General features: G+C 62.9%; 2 protein-coding genes across 5 annotated transcripts in view; both read left to right on the top strand.

Annotated features, from left to right (window-relative positions):
• Positions 1-862: 862 nt before the first annotated feature.
• On the top strand, positions 863-5,535 carry SLC39A4 (solute carrier family 39 member 4). The gene is given in 13 exon segments (XM_059043381.2): positions 863-950; positions 953-1,257; positions 1,816-2,100; positions 2,579-2,774; positions 2,890-3,041; positions 3,131-3,302; positions 3,642-3,814; positions 3,985-4,122; positions 4,201-4,329; positions 4,504-4,558; positions 4,682-4,834; positions 5,000-5,187; positions 5,280-5,535. Coding segments are annotated over 13 exon segments (2,163 nt in total). The 3' UTR covers positions 5,409-5,535.
• A 3,323-nt stretch (positions 5,536-8,858) lies between these two features.
• CPSF1 (cleavage and polyadenylation specific factor 1) overlaps positions 8,859-21,668 on the top strand; it is a 14,858-nt gene continuing 2,048 nt past the window's right edge. Inside the window, exons 1-28 of one of the 4 annotated variants that reach the window (XM_059043215.2) lie at positions 8,859-8,947; positions 9,028-9,186; positions 15,686-15,713; positions 15,806-15,948; positions 16,050-16,130; positions 16,214-16,365; positions 16,453-16,599; positions 16,760-16,899; positions 16,973-17,083; positions 17,168-17,261; positions 17,347-17,434; positions 17,506-17,628; positions 17,711-17,762; positions 17,846-17,940; positions 18,023-18,097; positions 18,178-18,258; positions 18,333-18,422; positions 18,601-18,711; positions 18,788-18,929; positions 19,019-19,197; positions 19,272-19,408; positions 19,491-19,665; positions 19,766-19,972; positions 20,043-20,132; positions 20,221-20,364; positions 20,433-20,585; positions 21,360-21,476; positions 21,576-21,666. In XM_059043215.2, coding sequence (XP_058899198.1) covers positions 9,043-9,186; positions 15,686-15,713; positions 15,806-15,948; positions 16,050-16,130; positions 16,214-16,365; positions 16,453-16,599; positions 16,760-16,899; positions 16,973-17,083; positions 17,168-17,261; positions 17,347-17,434; positions 17,506-17,628; positions 17,711-17,762; positions 17,846-17,940; positions 18,023-18,097; positions 18,178-18,258; positions 18,333-18,422; positions 18,601-18,711; positions 18,788-18,929; positions 19,019-19,197; positions 19,272-19,408; positions 19,491-19,665; positions 19,766-19,972; positions 20,043-20,132; positions 20,221-20,364; positions 20,433-20,585; positions 21,360-21,476; positions 21,576-21,666 — 3,190 coding nt within the window. In that variant the 5' untranslated portion in view covers positions 8,859-8,947; positions 9,028-9,042. Of the gene's footprint in view, positions 9,187-15,685; positions 15,714-15,805; positions 15,949-16,049; positions 16,131-16,213; positions 16,366-16,452; positions 16,600-16,759; positions 16,900-16,972; positions 17,084-17,167; positions 17,262-17,346; positions 17,435-17,505; positions 17,629-17,710; positions 17,763-17,845; positions 17,941-18,022; positions 18,098-18,177; positions 18,259-18,332; positions 18,423-18,600; positions 18,712-18,787; positions 18,930-19,018; positions 19,198-19,271; positions 19,409-19,490; positions 19,666-19,765; positions 19,973-20,042; positions 20,133-20,220; positions 20,365-20,432; positions 20,586-21,359; positions 21,477-21,575; positions 21,667-21,668 lie in introns of all 4 variants that reach the window. The other 3 variants (XM_067017662.1, XM_059043216.2, XM_067017661.1) reach the window with 3 other exon arrangements.

The following is a 21,668-nucleotide window of genomic DNA, read 5'->3' as shown; positions in this document are numbered from 1 at the left end:
GGGCTGTATGGGGGCTTTCAGGTGGCATGTGGGGACCGGGCCTGTGGTGGTGTCTTGGAACCTCTGTGCCAGGCGCCCTTAGCTTGGAGGCAGCTCTCAGAGAGAGGGCCCTGGGAAGCAACACCCACACTGAAACGGAGTTCCCCTAAAACCGAGTTCCTCTGCCAAGTTCCTGCGTAGCCTCTCTACGCAAACCTTATTCCCTGTCTTGTCCGATACCTGTTCCCCTCAAGACTGAGGAGTACAAAAGAAAGGGGGGGGGGGATTGAAACTGAGCAGGACCCTGGGGGGGCCTCCGGAGTACAAATCCTTCCCTTGTCCCCCGTTTCTTGTTTGTAGGAAACGGGCTTCATTCAGCCCCCTAGGACCTTCCCTGAGTTCCAAAGGGCAGGTTCAAACCGTTGCTAATCAGGGAAGGGAGGGGATGCAGAAACAAAGGAAACTACAGCCTTGGGGCAAGGTCCTGGCTCCTCATGGAGCTCTTCTGCCAGAACTAAGGCCCCCACCCAGGTGGAGAACAGCGACTACAAGCTGGGACCCCAGAGCACCGCCGCCACCTCCCCACCAACCACTCAGGAGAAAGTCACATGTCCTGCTGCCCTCACCCCAAAGTTTGCCTATTAAAGACTCCCCAGACACCATCGAGGAGTTCAGGGGTTTTAAACACGAGCCACCCGTTCTCCTTGCTCGGCGCCCCAGTAAACCCTTCTCTGCTCCAGAGTCCGACGTTTCGGTTTGTTTGGACTCACTGTGCGTTGGGCACACAGACTTGCATTAGGTAACAAGATGCTTGCGGGAATAGAGGGGGTGGCCCAGTCCAGCCCCCCGGGGGCAGCAGCACCTCGCTCGGGGTGGACCTGGAATGGTTAACCTGCGACACCTCCAGCAGCCAATCACAGGGCCCCGCAGGAAATGCCTGGAGAGCCTCGCCGGGGCGGGCGGGTCCCAGCCCAGCCCGAGTCTGGCACCAGGCAGCCCACGCGGCCTGCAGCCACCCAGGCGACCATGGCCTCCCTGGAACTCAGAGCACCCGGGGGCCGCAGCTTGGCTGGCCCGGCTGGGCCCAAGCCGGGGCAGCTGCTGGTCTTGCTGGCTGTGCTGGCGTTGACCGGGACCGGGACCGGGACGGCGACCCCACCTGCCCGTCTGCTGACCCTGCTGTCCTCCGGCCGGGGTGTTCTGGACCGCATGGCGCTGGGCGGCCTGTTAAATACACTAGCGGTCCGTGTGCACTGTGCCGACGGGCCGTGTGGAAAGGTAACGGCCCCACCCGACGGGTCCCCCCGGCCCCAGCCCACCGCTCCACCCCGAGGGCCGGCGGCAAAGGGCTCGGGCAAACTCCAGGAGGCGGGCCGAGTGCAGTGGCCTCGCGCCCGGGCCCTGCCTGCAGGCCCGAGCCCACCTTACCCCACTCCGCATTCAGACCCACCTTTCCTCCCTGTTGGTGGGACGGTGGCGTGTAGGGACCCACGGCGGCTCCGGGACCCCAGGGCTGCCCCACCCCCACCCCGTCAGCCCCCAGGCCAACAAAGTGGCAGCGGTTCCAGGAAGAAACCACCATGAGGTGGCGGGACCCCGGTGTGCGTGCGTGCGCGTGCGTGCGTGCGCGGTGTGCTTGTGTGTGTACGCGTGCGCACACGCAGTCCTCTCATTGGGGGGGACGGTGGGGAGAGCACGTGAGTGAGCAGGTGATGGAGGGGTGTCGCTGTGAGAGGGACAGAGAGGATGGTGGTCCCTGTGTGAGGCCCCCGCAGGGAAGGGGGTGGCTCCTGGACCACAGATACCTGGCCCCAGCCCACCTGTCTCTGCCCCCAGTGCCTGTCTGTGGAAGACGTCCTGGCCCTGGGCAGGCCTGAGAAGCCAGGGCTCCACTCCGCTCCGGCCCTGGAGCCCAGGCACATCGCCCGCCTCAGTGCCGCCGCCGCCCTCTACCTCAGCAACCCGGAGGGCACCTGTGCGGATGTCCGGGCTGGCCGCTGGGCCTCCCGCGCCGACCAGCTCCTGGCCCTGCTCGAGAGCCCTGAGGCCCTGACCCCAGGCTTGACCAGGCTGCTGCAGAAGATTCAGGCCCAGGCCGCTGGCCGGCCCACTTCTGCGGAGGTGGGGGCCCGGGCTGGGTGGCCAGGGGTGGTGGGTGAAGAGGAGCCAGGAGGGATTGGGGGGAGGGGGACCCCTTAGGGGGTTGGGCCTCAACGCCTTTCTGGGCACTTGGGGGAGTCTGGGCTGGGGGAATCACAAACGGACACTCACCACTGAGCAGGGCAGGGCTGCAGGAGCCCCAGGAGGGGCCCTGACCCTGGACGGGGTCTGAGAAAGCTCCTGGGGCTACAGGGAGGAGCCCTGGGGGGAAGGTGGGGGTCTGGACCCGCTGGGCCAGGAAGGGGGAGGCCTGTGGTACCAGGGAGGGGCCCCAGGCAGGGGAGGGGCCCAGCCCAGGTCTGAGGTGACCAGGAAGAAGTGGTGCTCCCCGGAGGCTGGTCCAGGGTCACTGGAGTCCAGGGGGCACCAGGGGCAATGACAGACCTAGAGGCCAAGGAGTCCACGTTGCCAGTGAGGCTGAGGTCCAGCTCCTCCCCAGGCCTGTGTAGACCTGCCTCAGCTGATGGAGGAAGTGGCGGGGGTGGGGTCTCCTGGCAGCCCCGGCCCAGTGCTGGCTGCCCTGCTGGACCACGTCATGAGTGGGTCCTGCTTCCGAGCCCTGCCGACCCCTCAGTACTTCGTGGACTTCGTGTTCCGGCAGCACAGCAGCGAAAACCCCAACATCACACTGGCTGGTGAGGCCTGAGCTGGGCCACCGGGCAGGGAGGGCCCTGAACCCCAGCCTCGGTGCCCCCGGGGAGTGCAGGGCCGGAGCCCACACGAACTTTGTCACCCTGTCCTCCCTGCCAGAGCTGGAGGCCCTGATGCAGCGCCTGGGGGTGGGCGGAGCGACCGGGACCCATGGTGACCACAGTGACCACGGTCATCTGGGAGAGGGGGCCAACCGCCAGGGCCCTGTGCCCCCTGCCCCCCCCAACAGCAGCTCCAGCATGTGGGACACAGTGAGCAGCACATGCGCCCGAGTCCTGGAGAGAGGTGGGGTCCCACCAGTCGGCTCAGGTCCCTGAGCCCCAGGCCTGTCACCCCCCAGGTGTGCCTGAGTGCTGGAGATGTGATGGCTGTGTATGGGCTGTCTGAGCAGGCTGGGGTGACGCCGGAGGCCTGGGCCCAGCTGAGCCCTGCCCTGCTCCAGCAGCAACTGAGCGGGGCCTGCAGCCCCCAGCCAGAGCAGCCCACCCAGGACCAGCTCAGTCAGGTGGAGAGTGAGTGCCCACCTCCCCAGCTGTGCCTGGCTGTGCCCGGGGGGCTGGCAGCATGGAGGTGGGACCGAAAAGGGAGGAGGAAGTGGCCGCTGGGTTTGGGAGGGGCGGGGAGAGCTGGGCCAGGCTGGCGGGAGAAAGAGCCATTGGCGTAGAGGTGTAGCAGGGAATATGGGGGCCTGAAAGGGAGGAGGATGGGGCTCTGAGGCTGGAGGGCTACATGAGCAGCCCTGGCGGGTCCTGCTGACTCCTGGGCCCCACCTGGACACCCTTCCCTGGGAAGCCGGGGATGCGGGACTGAGGCTGAGAGAGAGGCTCTCACTGTGCCACCCCCCCCGCCAGGGTACCTATATGGCTCGCTGGCTACGCTGCTCATCTGCCTCAGCTCCATTTTCGGGCTCTTGCTCGTCACCTGTGCCAAATGCAGCACTGCTACCCACTACATCATCCAGACCTTCCTGGGCATGGCTGTAGGCGCGCTCACAGGCGACGCCCTTCTGCACTTGACGCCTGAGGTTGGCCCCCAGCCTGCTAGGACCCTCCCTCCCCGACCAGGGACTCCCCTACCCAGACTTCCTTCCAGGCGCACCCTCCTGGGACCCTTCCCTGACCCCTAACCCCTATCTCCCTTGTCTGGGGGGAGGAGGCCCTGGGGCAACTGGTCCAGTGCCCTCTGCCCCCCCAGGTGCTGGGGCTGCACTCGCATGATGGCGAAGGCCTTGGCCTGCAGCCCACCTGGCGCCTCCTAGCTGTGCTGGGTGGTCTCTATGCCTTCTTCCTGTTCGAGAGCCTCTTCAACCTCTTGCTGCCCCTGGACCCGGAGGTCAGGTGCATGGAGGCTGGACGCGGTGTGGGGAGGAGGGGGGTAGGCGTGGAGGACCCTGAGCCGCTGTCCCCGCAGGACCGAAAGGACGGGCCCTGCAGCCACGGCCACAGTCACGGCGGCCACAGTCATGGCGTGTCCCTGCAGCTAGCGCAGAGCGATCTCCGGCCTCCCAAGCAGCCCCACGAGGGCTCGCGCGCAGACCTGGTGAGCTGGCTCTGGCCAGACCGTCCCTACCCCACGCGGAGTCCTGTCTGCACTCCCAGCCCCCACGCCAAGGCTTCTGCCCCTGGCCTGAGCTGAGGACCTAGCTCCGCGAGCCCCTCCTCACCTCCCCGCCCAGAGGCTCATGTACGCGGACCGCATACCCCCTCCCTACAGGTGGCGGAGGAGAGCCCCGAACTGCTGAGCCCGGAGCCCCGGAGACTGAGCCCAGGTGAGCCCTGAGGGAGGCCCCGGAAGCACTGGGTGCCAGGGGTTCGGCGCGCAGCACAGGCGCGGGGGGGCGGGGGCGAGGAGGTGAGAGGCAGATGCCCACCCACGCCGGCCGCGCCCGCAGAGCTGAGACGGCTGCCCTACGTGATCACGCTGGGAGACGCCGTGCACAACTTCGCCGACGGTCTGGCCGTGGGCGCCGCCTTCTCGTCCTCCTGGAAGACGGGGCTGGCCACCTCGCTGGCAGTGTTCTGCCACGAGGTGCCGCACGAGTTGGGTGAGCCGCGAGGGGTTCCAGAGGGGCGGGGCCTGCCTGGGGTACGGTTGGTTGGTTGGCGGGACAGTTGGGAAGGACTATCGGAGCGGCGCGAGGTCTGTCGGGGGTGGGCGTGCCCGTCTGGTGGGCGTGGCTCTCAGCCTGACCCCGCCCCGCCCGACCCAGGGGACTTCGCGGCCCTGCTGCACGCGGGGCTGTCGGTGCGCTGGGCGCTGCTGCTGAACTTGGCTTCGGGGCTCACGGCCTTCATCGGCCTCTACGTGGCCCTCGCGGTAGGCGTCAGCGAAGACGGCGAGACCTGGATCTTGGCGGTAGCCACTGGCCTCTTCCTCTACGTGGCGCTCTGCGACATGGTCAGCGCGGAGGGCGGGAGGGGACTGCGGTGGGCCGGAGCTGAGCAGGAGCTCTGAGCTGACTTCTGACCCAGGGCCCACCTCCTCCTCAGCTCCCGGCCATGCTGAACGTGCGGGACCGGCGGCCCTGGCTCCTCTTCCTGCTGCACAACGTGGGCCTGCTGGGCGGCTGGACCGTCCTGCTGCTGTTGTCGCTGTATGAGGATAATATCACCCTCTGATAGCCTCTGCCCCAGTCTCGGCCCTTGACTCTGACTCCTGGCCCTGCACTATCTCAGCGCCTTAGAAACCGCAGCCACCCGGGGAGCCCTGGTACCGATCTTCAATAAAGACGCTTTTGTGCTTGGAGCCCAGCCTGCTCATCTCGCTGGGAGGGAAGGGTCTCCCACCAAGAAAGGTCGACAGGTGGGGCAGTATCTCTCCCCACAGCAGTGCCTGGTGCCTGATGAGGAGCCAGGATAGCTGAGCTCAGGGGCCTCCGAGTAGCCAGCCTCAGTCCCCTCATCTGTAATGCGTGGGAAGCAAAGCCAGAGAAACGGGCCAGGGTCTGTAGGCCGCAGGTAGGACCTGGGGTCCAATCAGGAATCAAATTTGTTTGCTTGTAGCGGAAAAAGCAAAACAAGCAGCAGCACTTACGCAGATGAGGGCTTGTTCCTCTCTCATGGAAAAGGGGCCTGGAGATCATCAGACCAGGGTGTCTGGCAACCCTCAGTGAGGCCCGGCCTCTACAACTCTGCTCCACTGCCCTCAGCAGAAGTGTCCGTCCTCAGAGTCCCCGTGTGGTGGTTTACTAGCGCTGTAGCACAGCCCACCACGCACTGGGTGCCTTAGGACGTCAGAAATTTATTTTTTCAGAGTTCTGGAGGCAGAAGTGTGAAATCAAGGGGTCAGCAGGCTGTGCTCCTCTGAAGTCTCTAGGGAAGAATCTGTTATGTGAGCTTCTACTGGCCTCTTGTACTGGCAGCCCCATCACCCCTCCCAGGCCCCAGCCCTGGACCATCCTCCAGGCCATCCCTGTCCCTCTCGAGCAACTTTGACCACCACTCCACTGACAGCCTCCTTAAATTTCCCACTGAAGAAGTACGTCCACCAGGCAGGCCCACGTCTGCTTCCTGCTGGCAGCCCCGCTGCCTCCCAGTCCCTCTGGCCCCTCCTCCTCCTGTCTGACGGGAATGGAGCTGCCGCTCTCCCAGGGCTGTGCTCCTTCAGTATCTCTGCCTCTGTGCACCGAGCACCTCTCTCCCACAGACGAACTCTCATTCCTTTGTCAGGGCACTTGCCACATGCCTGGCTCGAGGCTGAGGGCTCTGTGGCCACTGACCTGTTTACCCATCACAGATGCCCTGCGCTGTGGGTGCCATGACTGTGCCCATCTGACTTGGATGAGGAGAGTTAGTGTTCTGGCCACAGCCCCAGCTCTGCCCCTGCTCCCTCCTCTAGTGCATCCTCAGGGTGGCTCTGGCTACAGTTTTTGTTATCTTTTTTTTTTTTTTTTTTCCATGCTATCAGAACTTTATTAGGTGGAGTTTGGGCAAAAGAGAAAACCTCTGAAACAGTCACCTACCTGGTTCAGGATGACCGGAATAGAGGAGCCTTTGCTTGGAGACATGCTCTCACTGAGATGAAGGCATATCTTTGATTTTTTAAAAGGGGAGCTGACAGGCTGAATATCTCTGAGTGTAAATTCAGATTATTTTTAAAATGGTCAGCCATTGGGCTCCCCTGGTGGCGCAATGGTTGAGAGTCCGCCTGCCGATGCAGGGGACACGGGTTCGTGCCCTGGTCCGGGAGGATTCCACGTGCAGCGGAGCGGCTGGGCCCGTGAGCCATGGCCACTGAGCCTGCGAGTCCGGAGCCTGTGCTCCGCAGCGGGAGAGGCACGGCAGTGAGAGGCCCGCGTACCGCAAAAAAAAAAAAAAAAAAGTCAGCCAGAGGAAGGCAAGTCTCTGGGGTCAAGGCCAGAACAGAAGCAGAAACCCCTGCTCTGTATGGAGACAAGTGAGTACCACTTTTATGTTGGGCAGGGGTGGGGGTGGGGGTGGGGCGGGGTCTATATCTCTGCTATTCCCAGATCAAGATTTGGAGGGAGGGAAACATGACAAATGACAAAAGGACCAGTTTCTCAAAAATCGAGGGATAAACTAATTACACTAGGACGAAAACTCAAATAATGGTTTACAAGGGAGCAAGGTAAGTCGTGATTCTTCATTGGTACCTGATCCCAATACCCAAACTGCCTTAGACCAGCCTGCCAGGGGGCTATGTATTAATAGAAGGCCTGAAGGGAAAAGGGGAAGAGGGGGCTTATTTTGCTACAGCAAGATGGGGCTTGAGTGGGGAGAGTAGCAGTTGGCCCCCACTCCCCCAAGACTTCTATCACATCTACAAATATATATAAGTACATTACATAAAATAGCAAGTCTGGGAGGCAGGCTCCCCACAAAGTCTCGGCTGACACAATTACACGTCGCAGGAATTCTAGAAAAGGGCGCGGGGCTCCTAGAGAAATGGGCTGCGGGTGTTCTCTCCTGCTCAGGGTAAGCTCTGCCCCAGCCTACCCCTCTTTTCAGGGTTCAGTTTTGTGATGACTTTTAAAGGGGTTTGCTGTGACTTAGGGGTCACACACCTGCCCAGGCATCCAAGTGACCCCTTTGTCCACCGCTCAAGGGTCCAGATTTGAAGCCTTGTTGCTGAAATATGCAAGTGAGCAGATCTGGATGCAGCATGAACACATATTTCTATGCCATTTTCTCGGGTGTGACTATACTTTGTTTTATTTCCTAAGATTCCGTTTCTTGGGACTTCCCTGGCGGTCCAGGGGTTAGGACTCCGCGCTCCACTGCAGGGGGCACGGGTTGATCCCTGGTCGGGGGACTAAGATCCCGCAAGCCGCGCGGGGCGGCCAAAAAAAAAAAAAAAAAATTCTGTTTCTAAATTCCAGACCTGTTCGCGGCTACCTAGGGCGAGTCCCTGCCAAGTGAGGAGAGGACTGCTTAGCTGTGCATGGTCCTGGCTCCAGGGCCCTTGAAGTGGGCAACTGTGCCAGGCCTCGGGAGGGAGCAGTGGGCAAGAGGCGCGAAAAGCGCCGTTCGGCGGGGAGGGGCTCGTAGAGGGGCTGGCGGGACCACCGGTAGCTACGCGACCGCCAGCGCCAGTCAGGGCCATGCGTCGTGAGTACGCGTGTTTTGCTGGTGGTGGGGGGGGTCGCTCTGCGGGGAAATACTGAGCAAGGACGGGACACGGCATCTCCAGGAAGCTCTCGCTGGACTGGCGGGCGTCCGCCACACTAACGGCACCTGCCAGGGCGTAATTTGGCGAGTGTTCATGCCCGGGGGTCTCTGCCCTCCTGGCCTCCACACTGCGAGGCTCGCCTGGCTGAGATGGGCTTCGGCACCCGGCAGGGCGTCTAAGACCTCGCCTCTTCCTGCGGGCGAGACCCTCAGCGGTGACCCCATTCTCAGGTCCTGGGGCGGGCAGGGCCCTGGCCAGCGGCCCTGAGCCCCCGTCCGGCTTCCAACCCGCTCCTGAGTTCGCCCGCAGTGGGACCCTGGATCTCGAGAGAGCTCGGTTTTCAGGGCTCCGGAGGCGGAGCCTCAAGGCCGCCCCAGACCACCAGGGGCCGCTGTCGCCCCCGCGGCAGCTGCGCCTTGGCGGCGCTGCGCAAGCGCAGAAACACGGAACCTCGGAGCGCGGCTTCCGGGCCCTGCCGGGCAGTGTTCGCTGACGTACGGGTCCCCCGCCACCCGGCTCCAACTGCTAGGTGGGTGGCCGGCGGGCGGGAGGTTCTGGGGTCGTGCGCCGGCGGCCCGGCTTATCCTGTCGCTTTCCGGCCCTGTGCAGCCCGGGCTCGGCGCCATGTACGCCGTATACAAACAGGCTCATCCGCCCACCGGCCTCGAGTTCTCGATGTATTGCAACTTTTTTAACAACAGCGAGCGCAACCTCGTGGTGGCCGGGACCTCGCAGCTCTACGTGTACCGCCTTAACCGCGACGCCGAGGTAGGTAGGCCCTTTCCAGCCGCAGCGCCACGCGGCGAGGGGTGCCCGGTACAGACAGAGAGGCAGGCCAGACGGGCCCCGTGGTTGGTTCTGTCCAGAGCCTGTTCTCTTCGCTGCCACGTTCCTCGACCTCTTCCCACGCCTGGCGGGCTCAGAGGCCTGCCCTACGCGTCTCATTTGCTCTCTCGGTTTTTTAGCAAATTACATGAACACCTGCTGTGTGCTAGGTGGTAGCGATGCAGTAGTGAACAAAACCTGCAAAAACTTGGGGCAGGAGGACACCCGCTGACCAAATGCACACGTGCGAACAATACCTGTAGACACACTGCAGCTTGCAGAAGGGGCAGCTGAGGAAATGGAGGAGAGAATGTGATCAGAGGAGCCTCTTTTAGGCACAGTAGGAGTTTGTTGGGGGAAGAACTTTCCTGGCAAAGAGAACAAGGCTGGTTGTAGGTGTGGGTCGGAAGTCTGTAAAGTGTGATGAACCCATCAGTAGAGGAGATACAGGGGTGCTTTGGTTGCCGGAGGTGTGAGGTTTGGTCCGGGGGGACTTCTTGCAAGAGGCGGCTTCTCATCTGTTCTTGAAGGGGGAGTAGGAGCCGGGAGTAAGAGCCAGGCGCAAGGATGGGGAGGGGGTAGGTTTCAAGCAGAAGGAAGGCCTGTGCGCGGGCCAGAAGTAATTGAGAGTGGGGAGGGGGTGAGGGGTTGGACTGGGGTGTAGAGTGGAGGTGGGGTGGGAGGGGCTGTCATCCGCGGGCAGCAGGTGGACAGGGCCAGAGGGCAGCCAGGAGGACGCCGCCTTCCTGGGCACCTACCTCAGGACATGGGTGTTTGTTTTGTGTTAAACGTGTGTACTGTTATACTAATTCACACGTGACAAAGCAAGCAAAATATAGAAGGATGTGAGAGCTTTGCGACTGAATACGTGTCATTAAAAAGTCTTAGTTTAAGCTTTTGCGATACAGCAGTTTTGAGGTATTTGGCTTTTGTCAAAATTTCAGTCAAAACTGAAAAAGAAATTTTGCAAATAAATATACATGGTTCCACGCTGAACAGGAGGATCTTTGCTGTTACTAAATCTGAGACTGGTTTTCAGTCAACTTTCAGAGACAGACTGGGAGTTTTTACATTGTTAGGTGTCTTACAAATGGGTTCACAGCATCTTGGGAGGGGTTAGTGAGCGCTGCCTCAGAGCACCGCCGCCGTGGTGGCGCTCTGGTTCTGGTTGGGGGGGGGGCGGACCACACGCTGCCAGCACGTCTCATGCTGGAGGCGAAAGTGCCTGCCCCACCAACAGGATGGGATGGAGCCAGGCGTGGTCTAAAGCTCTCCTCCTTGGGCAGGTGAGATTTGAGTGGGCGAGGAGGATGGTGTGGGGAGAGGAGCTTCCAGGCAGAGTCGAAGGTCCCAGGGCAGTAGGGGCCTGTGTTCCGGGACCAGCCCAGCGGCGGAGAGGGAGGGAGGAGTGAGCCGGTGAGAGCAGAGGGTCAGAGGGGGGGCCTGGCCGGGGGTGGGGCATCGGCACCAAGGCCTTCTGGGCCATTGTGGGAACTGAGTGGTGACGAGGCAGGTGGGGAGTTAAGGTTTGGGCAGAGGAGCGAGCTGACCAGACGGTGTCTCCCAGGGTCTCTGGCCGCTGTGCGGAGGAGCCGCGGGTGCTAGAGGTGGTAGGAAGCGCTAGGGTCAGGACGGACGGCTGTGGGGTGTGGGGTGGGCAGGCGAGAGGAGCCCAGGGCGATGCCGAGGCTTCGCCTGGGTCGGAATTTCGGTCTGAGTGCCTGCAGGGCGCCTGCAGGTCCGAATTGCCGGCACCTGAGAAGGGAGAAGCCTGCAGGGAGGGCATGGGGCCTGGGGTCAGGAGCTCATTTTGGACATCGTAGGAGTTACTTGTTGCTGCATCACAAGGTGCCCCAAAGCTCAGCAGCGTGAAACAGCAGGCACTGCCTCACGGGGTCTCGGGTCGGGAAGCCGGGAGCGGCCCCGACAGGGTCTCTTGGGGCTGCAGGGAGACATCAGCTGGGGTCGCCGTCCTCTGAAGGCCCCACTGGGGTTGCGGTTTTTGCTTTCTTTCGAGGCGTCGGTTCCTCACGGTGTAGCCTCTCCACAGGGCTGCTCACCACACACAGCCTCCCCCAGGACGACTCAGCCCAATGGGTTGGAAGCCACGTGTCTTTTGTAACCTGATCTAGAAGTGGTCAGGGCCACGTGGACCTCCCAGCGCCGGGAACCGCTGGGGCCACCACAGGCACTTCGAGGTGCTCACTCCACAGCCGGAGTTGATGTCCAGGAGGGGTTGGGGGCTGGAGCTGTGGTCGGGGTCTGCAGCCTGTGGGTGGTGTTCAGACGCGGTAGCAGCAGGTTGCCATCACCCCGAAGATGGCCCTTGGGGCGCCCCAGCATCAAGGGGTAGGAAGAAGAGAAGAAGCCGTGGATGAGTCGGGAGCGGCGTGGCCAGGGAGGTGGCAGCCAAGCCAGAGAGTGTTCTGGCGGCCGAGGGAGGGCAGCGTTTGGGGACCTGATGCTGGGTCCCATGTTTCTGAGCCTCAGGTGGGTCCTGAGGCCTGGAAGCCCCTGGTGGCCTCGAGGAGGAAGTCTGGTGGCAGGCAGGGGTGCAGGCCAGTAAGGCCAAGAGCCCAGCGCAGGGGGAGGGTCAGTACCAGTGGACAGAGACAGCTCCCTGGGAGAGGTTTGCACAAAGGGAAGAGAAGAAATGGAGCAGGAACTGGTAGGAAGCGCAGGATTTTTTAAGGGGGGTGAGACGGCGCCTTTTGCCCCGAAGGGAAGGAGCCGCCTGTGCAGGGCCCCCGGCGCAGCCCACTCTCAGCCCACCAAGATCCAGGGGAGCCTGCACACCTCCGAAGGGCTGTAAACAATTCCAGAGAAGATCCTTGACAGAGCAGAGGCGGCTACAAAGCCTGGTCGGATACTTGCTCCCCGGTCCTTCACAGGAACGCGGCCAACTCAGGCCAGAGAGTGGAGTTGGGCTGGGGCGGAGTCCTCGGGCGGCTGAGCGCGTTGGGGGCCGGCCTAGTCACTGCTGCAGGACAGCCCGCCCTGGAGCTTCAGACAGGGTGGCACAGCAGGGACCGCGGGGGCGCCTGGCTCTGCTCTGGGAGCTCTGGGTCTTGTCTGAGGGACTTGAAGGGCGCGTCTCTCCGCTTTCTCTCCACGTGGCTGGCTTGGTTTTCGTGGCAGGCGGCCTTGAGGTAGTTGAGCTTCTTACGTTGAGGGAAGCAGCCGGTCGTGGCCAGGGCCAGACCCTGGGGGCACGGCGTCCCTTTTGTCACTGACCGTCCCTCGGAGCACCACCCCCAGCCCGGATTCAAGAGGGGTGGTGAGCCCCCTCTGGAGGCCGTCTTCAGCGTGCCCCGAGGAATCGAGTGCAAGTGCAGGGGCTGCCGTGGTGACAGGGAAGGAGAGAGTGGGGGGCAGGGGGTGGGGGGGGCATGTGCCTGGTCCCTCAGTCCTGAGGGAAGCAGACCCCGGGCAGCCGGCGGAGCGGCAGGTGTTGCTGCTTTGCAGGGCTGGGCAGCTGTGACCTTCGGGAGGAAAGAAAGTGGATAGCTCTTTCTTGGAATGAAGGACAGTCTCAAGTAAATAGAAAATGTATCATGGATGGGAAGTCTCGATATTGTAAAGATGTCATACCCTCTCCAAATGAATCCAAAAATCATGTCCTTTTTCTCAAAGTTGCCATAAGATTTCATGTTAGATTTCATAATCTTGATTCTCAGATTTACATGGAAGAGCCAAAAATCAAGAATGTATAATTTTATTTATTTTCAAGAATTTCTAAAAAAATTAATTTATATTTTATTTATTTATTTTTGGCTGTGTTGGGTCTTCGTTGCTGCGCGCGGGCTCTCTCTGGTTGCGGCGAGCTGGGGCTACCCTTCGTTGCGGTGCGCGGGCTTCTCATTGCGGGGGCTTCTCTTGCTGCGGCGCGCGGGCTCAGTAGTTGTGGCTCGCGGGCTCTAGAGCGCAGGCTCAGTAGTTGTGGCGCACGGGCTTAGTTGCTCCGCGGCATGTGGGATCTTCCCGGCCCAGGGCTCGACCCCGCGTCCCCCGCGCTGGCAGGTGGACTCCCAGCCACTGCGCCTCCGGGGAAGCCTGCATAATTTTCTAATTAGCTACCTTTGAGGCCACAACAGGTCTCTGTGGTTTATTACAATCTGGCTCCACTGAGCTTCCCCAAACAACAGAGTCCTTGTAACCCTTTATCCTCTTGACCCCCGCGCTTTGTTCTCTTGTCACAGGTTTTGCTCCTGCGTAGGTTAGAAGCTCTGCAGAACGTTATTGTTGTTGTTAGCGCTTCGGTTTTACATAACTTCAGACCCAGCAAGGTTGCAAAAGCACAGAGACTTCCTGTGTCCGCTCACCCAGAGTCCCAGAGGTGAACGTTGTGCCGTATCTCTGTCTTTTTTTCCTGGACCTGGAGGATAAGTTGCAGGCAGGGACCCCTTGGCTCCTAGAGGTCAGCATGTCGCGTGCGTTCAGACAGTACCAAAGTCTCTGCAGAACCCCAGGCCGGCGGTCTGAACCAGGATCCTGGCGCTGGTGTCATTCAGGCCTGGTCACACCTGCCAGCGCGTCCTGTGATGCTCCTGCTGCAGTCACTGGGTGCTGGTGTAGGGGGCGTGGTGGGGTGAGCAGCCGCCAGCTTTCCCACTGGGATGTTGGGACTTTGAGACGGTAAATGCCGTCTTCCTGCTCAGACCTTCCTCTTCCGGTTTCAGCAGCAGTGATTGTGTTTGTCAGCGTCCGTGGTGATGGTGACAGGACTGTGGTGCTTTTCCCGACCCCGCCCTCGCTGCTGCCTTCTTGGTGGGCTTTCCTTTCTCCCCGTGTTCATTCCGTTCTTTATAACACCACAGGCTCATGGATTCTTATTCTATGCAGTAGGTTGTAGTCTTTTTTTAATCCTCTGGGGTCTTCAGCGAGAAGACCTTCCGTTAGTAATTCTTGAAGAGTGTTTCTGCTGTCAGTGAACTTGTTCCACTTTTGTTTGTCTGCAAATGTTTTTATTTCAACTTCCCTTTCGAGGGATATTTTCATTGGATTTGGAATTCTAGGTTGACTTTTTTCTTTCATCACTTTAAAGCACTGGCTTCTGTAGTTTCTGTTGAAAATCAGTTTGTTTTTTAAAATATTTATTTATTTGTTTATTTATTTTGGCTGCACCGGGTCTTACTTGCAGCAGCACGTGGGATCTTCGTTGTGGCATATGGGCTTCTTAGTTGTGGCATGCGTGTGGGATCTTAGTTCCCCGACCAGGGATCAAACCCGGGCGCCCTGCATTGGGAGTGTGGGGTCTTAACCACTGGACCACCAGGGAAGTCCCTGAATATCAGGTTTTATGAAAGCGTTGTCTCTTTTTGCCTCTGACCACTTTTATTATGATACTTGTCTTTGTCTTTGGTTTCCTATCTTTCAACTGCGATGTGCTTCTTTGTATTTACCCTGCTTCGGGACTTGCTGGCTGACCTTGAATCTGTAGGCCGATGCTTCTTATTGGAATATTTTTGGTCATTTCTTCAGTTATGGGTTCTGTCCTTTTCCTCCCTCCGTCCTTCTGTGTTGCCAGTGGTGTGTTAGACCATTTGATTATGTCCCTGTGTCTCTTAAAGTGGATTTACATTTTTATTCTGTGTTTTGCGTCTGTACAGAATTGCAGTTGGTCTCTGTGTCTTGACCTTGTGTCTGGCGAGGGGAGAGGGTGTCCAGGCCTAGTCCGCATCTGAAGGGCAGCTCGCACACTGTAGTTCACATGCGACACTTGTTGTGGGTTTACTGTGGATGACCTTAATTTGAGTAAGTTGTATTCTTGGGTCGGTAAGAATTTCTATCACGAATGGGTCTAAATTTTATCAAATGCTTTTCATAGCCACTGAAAACGCTGCTTGATTTTTCTCCTTAGTTTTGAGGCTTTGGTAGATTGTAGCGATGTGCACTCTTGTGGTAAACTGACTTTGCGTGCCTGGGATGACGATTTGGTTGTGGTGTAGTGTCCTTTCACGTGTCACCAGGCTCACCTGGAGACACCCTCCTGCCCTGGGGAAGGCAGTCGGTAGGACACAGATGGGGTGAGGGCCATGGCCCCGTGCTGGGGTCCGGGGGTGCACCCGGCATGTCAGCGGAGCCGGGGCTCCTTCTTCGTAGCAATCATGTGTCAGCCACGGCTGGGCACGGGGTGAGTCTGGAGCGGGCCGGGGCTGAACAGAGAGTGCTGTCCCTCCTTTGACCCTGAGCGTCCCGTGTCGGGACGGCTGCCGGGGAAGCCGGGTGGGGAGCTTCCTGAGGAGGAGCCCTGGGGAGGGCTGGGGGCCCCGGATGCCAGTGTGAGTCTGTGGGCACGGCCGTCCCCATCGGTGTCTGGTCCCGTGCTCCCCACTGGCGAGCCCCATGGGGCTCCCGGCTGCAGGGCCGGCCTTGGGTGCTCTTCTCCTGCCCATCCAGGAGGTGGGCCCCTCACCGCCCTCCCTCCTTCTCCCTCCTACAGGTGCCGACCAAGAATGACAGGAGCGCAGGTGAGTGAGCGCAGGGTGGCTGCCTGGCCACGCACCTGGGGGTTGGCAGCCGGGCCACGGGGCCCAGATCCCTACCCACCGGCTCTCCGCAGAGGGGAAGGCCCACCGGGAGCACCGGGAAAAGCTGGAGCTGGTGGCTTCCTTCTCTTTCTTCGGCAACGTCATGTCCATGGCCAGCGTGCAGCTGGCAGGCGCCAAGAGGGATGCCCTGCTCCTGAGCTTCAAGGACGCCAAGGTGGGGGTGGGGAGTGGGAAGCGGGGGGCGGGCGGGGGCGGGCGGGGGCGGGCGCCGTGGGGCTGCGGGGGGCGGGCCCAGTTCTGACCTGCCGCCCCCAGCTGTCGGTGGTGGAATACGACCCGGGCACCCACGATCTCAAGACCCTGTCTCTGCACTACTTTGAGGAGCCTGAGCTGCGGGTAGGCCTAGCCCCGCCCCCTGCCCCACCCCCTGGCTCCCGCGGGGTCCCCTGCAGGGCCTGCCTGATGCCCCTCCCCCGCAGGACGGCTTCGTGCAGAACGTGCACACGCCGCGGGTGCGCGTGGACCCCGACGGGCGCTGCGCGGCCATGCTCATCTACGGCACGCGGCTGGTGGTCCTGCCCTTCCGCAGGGAGAGCCTGGCCGAGGAGCACGAGGGGCTCGTGGGTGAGGGGTGAGTGCCCGGGCAGGGGAGGGTGGGTGCTGCCGAGCCGGGGTTCCCTGCCCCGTGACCCGCCCCGCTGAAGCCCTTTGCCCCCAGGCAGAGGTCCAGCTTCCTGCCCAGCTACATCATTGACGTGAGGGCCCTGGACGAGAAGCTTCTCAACATTGTCGACCTGCAGTTCCTGCACGGCTACTACGAGCCCACCCTGCTTATCCTGTTTGAGCCCAACCAGACCTGGCCTGGGTGAGGCCCTGCGCCTGTGGCCATGGCTGTGGCCCTGACCCGGGGAGAGGCCCGCCCTGGGGGAGGGCGGGGGGAGGAGCCGGGCGAGCCTTAGCGGGGCGGGACTGGGGGCTGACGCGCCGTGACGGGCCCCCTGGCTGACCCGCTGTCGTGGTCCCAGGCGGGTGGCTGTGCGACAGGACACGTGCTCCATCGTGGCCATTTCGCTGAACATCACACAGAAGGTCCACCCCGTCATCTGGTCCCTCACCAGCCTGCCTTTTGACTGCACCCAGGCCCTTGCCGTGCCCAAGCCCATAGGTGAGGTGGGGCTGCTTGGAGGGGGTGGGAACGGAGAGCCCTGGGTCCCACCCACCAGCGTGTCCACCTCCAGGCGGGGTGGTGGTCTTTGCTGTCAACTCGCTGCTGTACCTGAACCAGAGCGTCCCCCCCTACGGCGTGGCCCTCAACAGCCTCACCACCGGCACCACTGCCTTCCCCCTGCGTGAGTGTCGGGGTGCCGGGGCCGAGGGGTGGGGGTGGGGGGAGGGGCGGGGGGCTGCTGGGTCCGGCTGACTCCCCACCACAGGCACCCAGGAGGGCGTGCGGATCACCCTGGACTGTGCGCAGGCAGCCTTCATCTCCTACGACAAGATGGTCATCTCCCTCAAGGGCGGCGAGATGTGAGTCTCCCCCTCCGGGGAGTCCCGTCCTCTCTGGCGGGTGGTGTGGTCCCCCCGCGCCAGCTCAGCGCGTCCCTCCCGGCAGCTACGTGCTCACGCTCGTCACGGACGGCATGCGCAGCGTCCGCGCCTTCCACTTCGACAAGGCCGCCGCCAGCGTCCTCACCACTAGCGTGAGTGGGGTCTCGGGGGGGCGGCCCCGGGTCCGGGCTGGGCCCCGCCCTCACCCCCGTCCTGCCTTCAGATGGTCACCATGGAGCCCGGATACCTGTTCCTTGGCTCTCGCCTGGGCAACTCCCTGCTCCTCAAGTACACGGAAAAGCTGCAGGAGCCCCCCGCCGGCGCCGCCCGAGAGGTTGCCGACAAGGTGGGTGCGGGGCCCGTGGGGACGCTGCCCTCCCGTGCGGGGCGGCCTCGGGGGGCTGCTCACCGCCCCCCCTGCCTCGCAGGAGGAGCCGCCCTCCAAGAAGAAGCGCGTGGACGCCACAGCAGGCTGGTCAGGTGCGGGCCGTCAGGTGAGGGCTGAGGGTGGGGGCCGGACTGGGCAGCCAGGTGGGCTCAGGTGGCCTTTCCACATGCCGTAGGGGGCAAGTCAGTGCCGCAGGACGAGGTGGACGAGATTGAGGTGTACGGCAGCGAGGCGCAGTCAGGCACGCAGCTGGCCACTTACTCCTTTGAGGTGAGGCTGGGCTTAGCAGGGTCGCCGCCTGCCGGCCGGCCCACCCACCCGCCTGCCCGCCTGACCGCTGCTGTCCCCGCAGGTCTGTGACAGCATCCTCAACATCGGACCCTGTGCCAACGCCGCCATGGGCGAGCCCGCCTTCCTCTCCGAAGAGGTGCCCGCTCAGGGGCGAGGTGGGGGGGGCAGGTTGCACAGCAGGGAGGTGCCGCCCTCACCGCCCGGCCCCCCGTGCAGTTTCAGAACAGTCCCGAGCCGGACCTGGAGATCGTGGTGTGCTCCGGCTACGGGAAGAACGGGGCCCTGTCGGTGCTGCAGGTGTGTTGGGGGCAGGGGTGGCGCCCCCCGGCGGGGCCTGGGTACGCTTGCTGACACCCCTCATGTCCCTCCAGAAGAGCATCCGGCCCCAGGTGGTGACAACCTTTGAGCTTCCTGGCTGCTATGACATGTGGACAGTCATCGCCCCTGTGCGTAAGGAGCAGGTAGGTGCGCCCCAGGTTGGCGAGGCCTGGGCGCCGCGGGGGCCCCGGAGGCCGCCGGTCCCAGCACTGGGCCCTGCCGTGCCGCTCAGGCGGGCTCGGCCCCGGGCTTGCTCTGGTTCGGCGCCCCAAGCACCTGGGGCTGGCCTGTGGGATTCCTGCCCTCCTCGTGCCTTCGCAGGAGGAGAGCACCAAGGGGGAGGGGCCGGAGCAGGAGCCCAGCGCCCCCGAAGCAGATGACGATGCGCGGAGACACGGGTTCCTTATCCTGAGCCGGGAGGACTCCACCATGGTGATGGGGCCCGCCCGGCAGCCTGGGGCGGGGGGGCCATTGGGGGGGGGTGCACCTCACCCGCCATCACCCACAGATCCTACAGACGGGGCAGGAGATCATGGAGCTGGACACCAGCGGCTTCGCCACCCAGGGCCCCACAGTCTTTGCTGGCAACATCGGGGACAATCGCTACATCGTGCAAGTGTCGCCACTCGGCATCCGCCTGTTGGAAGGAGGTGGGCCGGGCCACGCGGGCAGGCGGGGTGGGGCCCAGGGCTAGTGCGCGCCGCACGACTGCCCTTTGCTGACCAGCCTGTGTCCGCAGTGAACCAGCTGCACTTCATCCCCGTGGACCTGGGCTCCCCCATCGTGCAGTGCGCCGTGGCCGACCCCTACGTGGTCATCATGAGTGCTGAGGGCCACATCACCATGTTCCTGCTCAAGAGTGACTCGTACGGGGGCCGCCACCACCGCCTGGCGCTGCACAAGCCCCCGCTGCACCATGTAGGCTCCCTCCTCCGTCCCTGGGGCCGGCTGACCCGCCCTGCCCCCCCCACTGAGTCCCCCTGTCCCCGCAGCAGTCCAAGGTGATTACACTCTGCGTGTACCGGGACGTCAGCGGCATGTTCACCACCGAGAGCCGCCTGGGCGGGGCCCGCGACGAGATGGGCGGCCGCAGCGGCTCAGAGGCCGAGTGCCAGGGCTCAGAGACCAGGTGTGTGCGGGGCTGGGCTGCAGGCCGGGACCGGGGTCCCCGGGGCACGCTGCCCGTGACTGACGTGTCTGCTGGCCCCCAGCCCCACGGTGGATGACGAGGAGGAGATGCTTTACGGGGACTCGGGCTCCCTCTTCAGCCCCAGCAAGGAGGAGGCCCGCAGGAGCAGCCAGCCCCCCGCCGACCGGGACCCCACCCCCTTCCGGGCTGAGCCCACCCACTGGTGCCTGCTGGTGCGGGAGAACGGAACCATGGAGGTGGGTGGTGCCCCGTGTCCGGCATGGCCCCCGTGTCCGGCGTGGCCCCCGTCCCCGCTTGTGCCCCGCCCCGCCCGGCTAACTGCCGCTGTCCCCGCAGATCTACCAGCTCCCCGACTGGCGGCTGGTGTTCCTGGTGAAGAACTTCCCTGTGGGGCAGCGGGTCCTGGTGGACAGCTCCTTTGGTCAGCCCACCACCCAGGGCGAGGCCCGGAAGGAGGAGGCCACGCGCCAGGGCGAGCTGCCCCTCGTCAAGGAGGTGCTGCTGGTGGCGCTGGGGAGCCGCCAGCGCAGGCCCTACCTGCTGGTGAGTGTGGCCCTGCCCGCCCCTGGGCTCTGCACGGCCCCCCGCCCCCTGACGACCCGCACACCCCCAGGTGCACGTGGACCAGGAGCTGCTTGTTTACGAGGCCTTCCCCCACGACTCACAGCTCGGCCAGGGGAACCTCAAAGTTCGCTTCAAGAAGGTGCGGTGTCCGGGCCGTGCTGGGCGTGGGGAGGACATGGAGCAGGGGTGGGGAGGGCCCGGCCCTCACTGCAGCAGTGCCCCCCCAGGTCCCGCACAACATCAACTTCCGAGAGAAGAAGCCAAAGCCGTCCAAGAAGAAGGCAGAAGGTGGCAGCGCTGAGGAGGGTGCTGGAGCCCGAGGCCGTGTGGCGCGGTTCCGCTACTTTGAGGACATTTATGGCTACTCTGGGGTAGGCTGGCGGCCCCAAGGGAGCCTGGGCTGGGGCCCCAGCAGCCTCCTCACACCGCCTGCCCCCAGGTGTTCATCTGTGGCCCCTCGCCCCACTGGCTCCTGGTGACTGGCCGGGGGGCCCTGCGGCTGCACCCCATGGGCATCGATGGCCCCATCGACTCCTTCGCCCCCTTCCACAACGTCAACTGCCCCCGTGGCTTCCTGTACTTCAACAGACAGGTAGGGAGGCCCCATGCGGCCCAGCCAGGCTCTCTGACACTGGCCGATGCTGCCCGTGCTGGGGCCCCAGAAGAGAGGCCCTCAGTGGCTCGGGATGGGGACACCCTGGAATGGAGAGTCGGGGGGTGTCCAGAGGGTGGTGGGAGCCACGGCCGAGTTGGGGAAGTCGGGACTGGAGGCTGTAGCCTACAAGGGCCACCCGCCTGGGCAACCAGGGTCCAGTCACGGCTCTGCTGGCTTAGACCCCAGCTCTGCCCCTTAGAAGCTGTGTGACTGGGTGAGATGCTCACCCTCTCTGAACCTGAGTTTCCTTACCTGTCACCAAGGTGTCAGCACTGAGGACTCAGTGATGGTGACGTGGTAGGTGCTTTGTAGGCGCTGGCGCGCTTACAACCGTGGGCGGAGGAAACCGGCTCGGGGCCCCGGCAGGGCACCCGAGCTCGTTTGTGCAGACCCTGGCGTGGCCTGTGTGTGTGCCGCCCACCCTTTGCCTGCGGCCTCCAGCACCCCGAGCCTGGCTCCTCCCTCGTCCTGGCCCAGACCTCAGCTGTGGCCAGTGTCCCAGCCCTGGGCGAGCTTGGCTGAAGTGATGGGAAGCCCACAAAGCACAGGACAGTGGGCCGTGGTCTCTCCAAGGCCTTGCCTGGACGCTGTGGTCCCTCGCCACCCATTCCAGCAGAGCTGAGGGCTGACCCAAGGGAGCCCTTGGAGGCCTGGGTTCATCGGCTTGGCCTTTGGGATGTGCCAGCCCTCGCTAACCCCTGCCCCACCCAGGGCGAGCTGAGGATCAGTGTCCTGCCTGCCTACTTGTCCTACGACGCCCCGTGGCCTGTCAGGAAGATCCCGCTGCGCTGCACAGCCCACTATGTGGCTTACCACGTGGAGTCCAAGGTCTGACACCGCCCCCCGCCCCACCGCGCCAGGGACCTTCGGGGCCTGGGGGCCCGGCCGCTGGCATGTGACACCCCCCTCCCCGACCCACCCACCCAGGTGTATGCTGTTGCCACCAGCACCAACACACCGTGCACCCGCATCCCACGCATGACGGGCGAGGAGAAGGAGTTTGAGACCATTGAGAGAGGT

Source organism: Kogia breviceps, chromosome 17 (genome assembly GCF_026419965.1).
Source record: "Kogia breviceps isolate mKogBre1 chromosome 17, mKogBre1 haplotype 1, whole genome shotgun sequence".
NCBI lineage: Eukaryota > Metazoa > Chordata > Mammalia > Artiodactyla > Physeteridae > Kogia > Kogia breviceps.
The sequence above is the reverse complement of the archived record's forward strand: the minus strand, read 5'-3'. Positions and strand labels throughout refer to the sequence as shown.